Raw genomic sequence first — 7,151 nt, forward strand, 5'->3', positions numbered from 1 at the left:
ATAAACAAAACAAACCAACACATTGAAACATTCAAGCAGATGTAAAAAAATTGAAAAATAATTTCCTCATATTTATAACTACGGAAGTTAATGAGGTTCCGTAGAAAATGTTCGCGTTTCATTACTAAAATAAGGCAAAGTTTTTGCATATAAGTAAAATTAAAAATTTTCGGAGACTTACGAGAACAACCAACAAGATGAGTATTCTGGATTCCAGAGCCCATAAGCTCACATTGGGTGAGGAGATAAGCAATTTCTTCCTTCCGCTTAAATACCTCATTACCACGGATAGATTTGATGCTTTGGTGGAAAATATCGACTTCAATTATTTGGCCAATGCTATGTTCTGGATTTTTCTTCTCTTCAGTCTTGGCTTCGTGGGTTTTCACAATTTGTTTCAGGTAAACTTGAATTTTAAAAATAGAATTTTCAGGGTGGCGAAAACAAGGTGTCACGCGTACCTTAATCAATCGGGACAATTAAAGAATTTATAATGAGCTTTGATCAGTGCTGCCGCTAGTGAAAAATTGAGTGAAGTAGATTTTGGAAAGAAGTGGAGTAGATTGAATAAAATTGAAGTAGCATACATTTTTGAAAACAAAGCAATAGAATTCATTTTATTATACCCTCCACCATAGGATGGGGTTATATTAACTTTGTCATTCCGTTTGTAACACATCGAAATATTGCTCTAAGACCCCATAAAGTATATATATTCTGGGTCGTGGTGAAATTCTGAGTCGATCTGAGCATGTCCGTCCGCCCGTCCGTCTGTTGAAATCACGCTAACTTCCGAACGAAAGAAGCTATTGACTTGAAACTTGGCACAAGTAGTTATAATTGATGTAGGTCGGATGGTATTGCAAATAGGCCATATCGGTCCACTTTTACGTATAGCCCCCATATAAACGGACTCCCAAATTTGGCTTGCGGGGACTCTAAGAAAAGCAAATTTCATCCGATCCAGATGAAATTTGGTACATGGTGTAAGTATATGTTCTCTAACAACTATGCAAAAATTGGTCCACATCGGTTAATAATTCAATGATTAAAACCGCTATGTTCATCGTAATTAAAGGAATAGGAAAAACAATTAGGTAATATGGGGAAAAATTTAAAAATTTGAAGCAGGACAAAAAGTGAAGCAGATTTTTGGAAGAAGGAGTGACGAAGTAAATTTTGTGAAAATGAAGCAAAATACTTCGATTGAAGTAGTAGCGGCAGCACTGGCTTTGATTGAACGGAGGAAGACATAATATATAAATATATTGAAAAGAGAAGAGAAAATGTTTTTTTTTGTTCCTATCATAAACTGTGTAAACAAATGATGCGGTTACTCTCTATATAGTTAAATTGTTTTTGCAATGTATGAGGAGATATGAAACTGGGTTACCAAGTCGCAAGAAATGTCTTGATCACACTAGGCGAAAAACTTCCAAACCTTAACGCCGGTACTAGGGCTTTCAACCGAGATAAATCCCGTCCCGAAATCCCGGGATTTTCGTGGTGGGATTAATCCCGAATCTCGGGATTTATTTAATCTGAAATGTTTTAATTTTCGACCAAAACTGTACACGTACACGTACACTGTACGTGGGTTACCAAAACTGTGATTGATTCTACTGAATGAATGATGTGATTTTCTTCTTCATTGTTCACTATGGCGTAATCATACAAAATAATTTCAAGATTTTGCTTCGTGTAGTAAATTGTTCTTGATGGAATAATTTGAGGGTTTTATATATTTTCGATTCTAATTCCAATGTATCCGGAATAGTGAGTTTTCGACCTGCAATCAGACCTAATTTAATTTTTTTGGGACAGTTTTTAATGTAGTTTCATCCATTTTGTTCTATGCTTGTGTAGTTCAACTAGTAGCCAGATCAAGGAACTCTGCGACAAGGATGGAGTGTGCCCAGAGTGATCTGGTGGTGAGACGGGTGGGCTTAGCTGGGCATGCAGATGGGGCACACGTCAGCTACGCTGCTATCAATCACTGATAAGTATGAATTGAGGCGGCTGCACTTGCCTGATCTTAGTTGGGCCAAAACTATCCTTGTCTGCCGTGGGAGGTCTCTCTCTTCCGGTGCTATGGGCGGCGGCAGGACTCCGAGAACAGGATTAACCTTGTAGTATCCTCATGAATCCTGTTCAGACCTGTCTGGTATGCTGCCTGATCTAGAGGCTCTCTTTTTATAACGCTGGATCTCGGGCTCTAGAAGGTGAAGATCAACCCTTACATTCCTTGGTGGAGGTTTCCTATCCAAAAGATGGTGATTTGGAGGACAACTATGATAGAAAACCAGAAGGTACTGCTTTGACAACATGTAATTGTGTCGACGCACTGGGATGATCTTGGTCTCCGCATAAAGGTGATCCAGGAATGTACTGCGGAGACATCCTGTTGTAGTTCTAAGGTCAGCGTTCTGACAGGTCTGTATGTTATTCCACTGCGTGTCGCTCGTTTGAGGTGTCCACACTGGCGCTACATAGTTTTCGACTGACCGGCCAATTGTCTCATATGTACACACAAAAAATTTTTTTCTGGTTCAATCACGAAATTAATTGATCCAATTAATTTTTTAATTGAAATGTCTTCAATCACAGAAATGATAGTCTCAATTAAAAAATTAATTGAAGGTCAATTAAAAAATTAATTGATCCAATTAAAAAATTAATTGATACTATTATTTTTGTGATTGATTTTTGTTTCAATTAAAAAATTTGTTGAATCAATTAAATTTTTAATTGAATATTTTTTAAAACTCAATTAAAATTTTAATTGGAAAAATTTTCGTGAAAATTTTTTCTGTGTAGTCAACAAGGTTTCATTTCCGGACCTTGTTTCAACCGCGGAGCTTATCACAAATTGCAGTGGCATGAGCGGACGACTTAAAAAGGCTGCCGAATGTGACCCCGAGAATCTTGGGATAATTTGTGGTCGGAATTCAATTTTGTTTTTAATAAACGAAATACGCTCTTTACCGTAGAGTCTAATGTTTCAAAACATTTTTTAGAATGTGTATTAATTTTTCCCAGTCGAACTTCTCATGGTTTATAGTTGATTATGTTTAACTTTATTAAGCAAAATTATCAAGCTGTACAAGCAAATGACGTCACAATATTTGTATTTGAAACACGCCTTGTGCCAATAATTTTATTATACCCTCCACCATAGGATGGGGGTATATTATCTTTGTCATTCCGTTTGTAAAACATCGAAATATTGCTCTTAGACCCCATAAAGTATATATATTCTGGGTCGTGGTGAAATTCTGAGTCGATATGAGCATGTCCGTCCGTCCATCTGTTGAAATCACGCTAACTTCCGAACGAAACAAGCTATCGACTTGAAACTTGGCACAATTAGTTGTTATTGATGTAGGTCGGTAGGTATTGCAAATGGGTCATATCGGTCCACTTTTACGTATAGCCCCCATATAAACGGACCCCAAATTTGGCTTGCGAGGCCTCTAAGAGAAGCAAATTTCATCCGATCCGGCTGAAATTTGGTACACGGTCCATAATTATATATAGCCCCCATATAAACCGATCCCCCGATTTGGCGTGCGGAGCCTCTAAGAGAATCAAATTTCATCCGATCCGGCAGAAATTTGGTACATGCTGTTAGTATATTGTCTCTAACAACCATGCAAAAATTGGTCCACATCAGTCCATAATTATATATAGCCCCCATAAAAACCGATCCCCCGATTTGGCTTGTGGAGCCTCTTAGAGAAGCAAATTTCATCCGATCCGGCTGAAATTTGGTACATGGTGTTAGTATATGGTCTCTAACAACCATGCGAAAATTGGTCCACATCGGTGCATAATTATATATAGCCCCCAAATAAACCGATCACCAGATTTGACTTCCGGAGCCTCTTGGAAGACCAAAATTCATCTGATTCAGTTGAAATTTGGTACGTGGTGTTAATATCTGCCCCAAACTCCCATGCAAAAATTGGTCGACATCGGTCCATAATTATATATAGGCCGATCACCAGATTTGACCTCCGGAGCCCTTTGGAAGAGCAAAATTCTTCCCATTCGGTTGAAATTTGGTACGTGATGTTAGTATGTGGTCCAACCAGGGCTGTGGAGCCGGAGTCGGAGTCTTGGAGTCGGAGTCTGAAGATTTTGCTGGAGTCGGACTCCGGCTAAACCAAATTTTTTAAAACACTTCACATTTTTGTAACTAAGCAAGTTTTTACGCAAATTAGTTTCCATTGCGTTGTTCATTCGATCAATGTACAGCATGATTGTAAATGAAAATCAACTTCCAATTACTACTATCTTTTTATGTTTCCTAGAATGTTAGACTAGCAGATGTGATGGATCGATCCATTTTAATGCCCATATAAATTTATTTGAAATATTTCGAACAATTGATATTACTTTTTTTTTAATTTTATTTTACGGCCATATACATATGTGGAATATTCACAGAAAATTTTTTCAAAGTTGTTTTTTATAGACTATGTTTTTTATAGACTATAACTATGAATAAAATACAATTCAATTCATTCTATGTACAATTTACGTTTAGAGATTGGTTGGGTTAGGTTATGTATAGTCGACTTCGACATCTCTACATAGAAGGAAATTTGTTAGTAGGAACAGCAAATAAGAAATCTGCCAAATCAGCAAAAAGTCTACTGAAAAAGGAAGCAGTCACTGTTGGTTGAAATAACGAATATTGTTTGCTATTTTTTTGACTCGATTACGCAAAATGATATTTTGTTTCGGCTGAAAAGTATAAAATGGCAAACACTGATTTCTCTACAAATTAAGTCACAATAAAATGCTAACTTAAATAAATAATACAAAATTTTTAATTTCTGGTTTCTTTTTCTTACAGGTCTTCCTTAAGACGTCGAATATAAAATTCTATAAACGAAAACAATTTTCTCGATCTATATGGAATATAGCTTTTTATGCCGCATGCACACTATTTCTATATTTTTATAATGAATATGTTATATTACCTCAGTTGTTAAAGAACCAGGGACGTTATTCGCTTTTCTATTCATCCGAAGATCATATATTTTATAAATCTCAACAATGTGAAAAATTTCAATTCTATTCGTTATTCATTATAACATTTTATTTACATGGAGCTATGTTGGATTTTAAAGAATCTGATTATTTGGATGGTGCCTCAAAGGGACTCTATCTATTAGCTTTGGTGGCTATTGATACATATAGGTATGTAGTGTAAAATAATATGTATTCTAAAAATTCATAAAAATTGACTACTGTACTAGCACAAATAGACTAAACTTTCGTAGCGATAAAATCATTAAACGTGGACAAATCAGGATTGACATCGATGCATCCACCAATAGCCTTTTTTGTAAACTAAAAATTAATGCTTTAAGTTATATTTCTTTCATAAAATCTTGCTGTTTGGAAATAGTTTTGCAGCATATATCGATTAATTATTATTACCTCTTATTTAATTTTTAGATACGAAAATTATTTTGTTGGCGTAAACTTAATTTTGGGAATCTACAATATAATCACCGAAATTCTAAGTTTGTTGGCCTTGCAAAATTCAAAGAGAAATATTTTGGTCTATCAAATTTTTCTAGGATTAAGAATAGCTTCATGGTAAGTAATATCAGTATAGCTATAAATTTCAACAAAATGTTCAACCATATCTCTTTTTTCTCTAAGGTCTCATGTCTTTATAAGTCTTTTGCCTTTTACATATCTGGTACCCACGTTGTTTGCAAAAAATTTCAAAATTATCCTCAACATTGTTATATGGTTGTGGTATGGCCTTAGCATTTGGAATTCACCAGTATTGCAATATTTCTATCATCAGATCTATCATAATACACCGGCAGATTGTTCGGGTGAGGGTTCGGCTGCAAAGTGTATTCTATTGAAAGATTCTAGTGAACATCGACATTTTAAAGCTCTTAAGAAAGCTTATTTGGAAGTGAAACTAGCCCATGAGAAATTGAATAGCAGCAGTGTAATGGCAACTGGTATGGAACAGTCTTCATCATCAAAAGCCTATCAGGCAATTAAATGTAAGTATTCGCTTATTTGATCTTTGGTTTCTAATGACTTAATGTTCTCTTCTTATATCTTCAGGTATCATGGTTTTGAAGCGTAAATTGAAGCGTATACGTGAGGGTCGTGGCAGTGAGCCAGAAGATGATAATGATGACACTCTATCCACTGATTGTTAGTTGTTTCAAGTTTAAAAATTAGCTGAAATGTTTAATATCCTCTCTCTATCTAACACATACACTAATTTGCAAATTTATGACGTAATGATAGTCTCTCCATCTTAGTTAGATAAAATAATAACATTTATCCCTTTTTTGAATGTTACATGTTATGTCGAATATTACAAAAAAAAAAAAAAAAAAACAAAAAAATCCCAATTCCTTTATGCTCTCTAAATCAATTAAAGTAATTGTACACAAATAAACACATGTTAAAGTTCAATATATAATTGAAAAATCTATGCAAGACTTTTATAACATTATTTCGGTGGGATCATATATCAGAATCCAACATTCGACTTGTGTTTAGTATTTGGTTTCTTTTAAATTGTGGTAATGTCTCTCGTTTCTTTGGAAAACTCACAATGTGTGAATGCACATAAAGAACAGAGAAAATACTGGTGGGATATGATATATCGTATAATAAAAGAATCACATTATTGGAGTCGTCCTAATAAGGTCAACAGTTCGGGATATAGGCATTAGGCAATTCTGAAACTATATTCGTAGCTCATTGCATGGCTTTTATTTTTATTATGTGCCATTTATACAGTTGTTTGGCTCTCAATATGTCAAGTTTCGTCCCTCCCCCCCAAAAAAAAAAACAGAATTGGAAAATTTCCTTTTTTTGCATCGTAACATTATAATGACGTGTGGTGAAATCGGGTCTATACGGTCATGCCACAACAACGCCTGAAAAAATCGAATATTCCTGGAAAGAATCTTACACTGTGTATTTTGTGGAACCATCTAGTTTTGATGTACTATGAGCTGTTGCAACCGAGTAAAATGATCACAAAAGCTTTTGATCTTAATTCAATATTTTTTATATACCGATCGATGACCACGGTTGCCACAATTGGTACAATTCTTTCAAAGATGTTAGAAGGTTTGGTTGAAGTGGCATCC

General features: G+C 35.1%; 1 protein-coding gene across 1 annotated transcript; it reads left to right on the plus strand.

The window, feature by feature from the left end:
• Positions 1-6,484, plus strand: LOC142230833 (uncharacterized). The gene is made up of 5 exons (XM_075301458.1): positions 1-401; positions 4,862-5,208; positions 5,470-5,613; positions 5,680-6,041; positions 6,106-6,484. The coding sequence occupies exons 1-5, from the start codon at positions 198-200 to the stop codon at positions 6,201-6,203; spliced, it is 1,155 nt and encodes a 384-aa protein (XP_075157573.1). The 5' UTR covers positions 1-197; the 3' UTR covers positions 6,204-6,484.
• Positions 6,485-7,151: the final 667 nt, after the last annotated feature.

This window comes from Haematobia irritans, chromosome 3 (assembly GCF_050003625.1).
Source record: "Haematobia irritans isolate KBUSLIRL chromosome 3, ASM5000362v1, whole genome shotgun sequence".
Lineage (NCBI taxonomy): Eukaryota > Metazoa > Arthropoda > Insecta > Diptera > Muscidae > Haematobia > Haematobia irritans.

Coding starts and splice junctions, on each gene's coding strand:
- LOC142230833 (XM_075301458.1), top strand. CDS start 198: ATGAGTATTCTGGATTCCAGAGCCCATAAGCTCACATTGGGTGAGGAG. Junction 402..4,861: donor GTTTTCACAATTTGTTTCAG/GTAAACTTGAAT, acceptor TTTTTCTTACAG/GTCTTCCTTAAGACGTCGAA. Junction 5,209..5,469: donor GTGGCTATTGATACATATAG/GTATGTAGTGTA, acceptor TTTAATTTTTAG/ATACGAAAATTATTTTGTTG.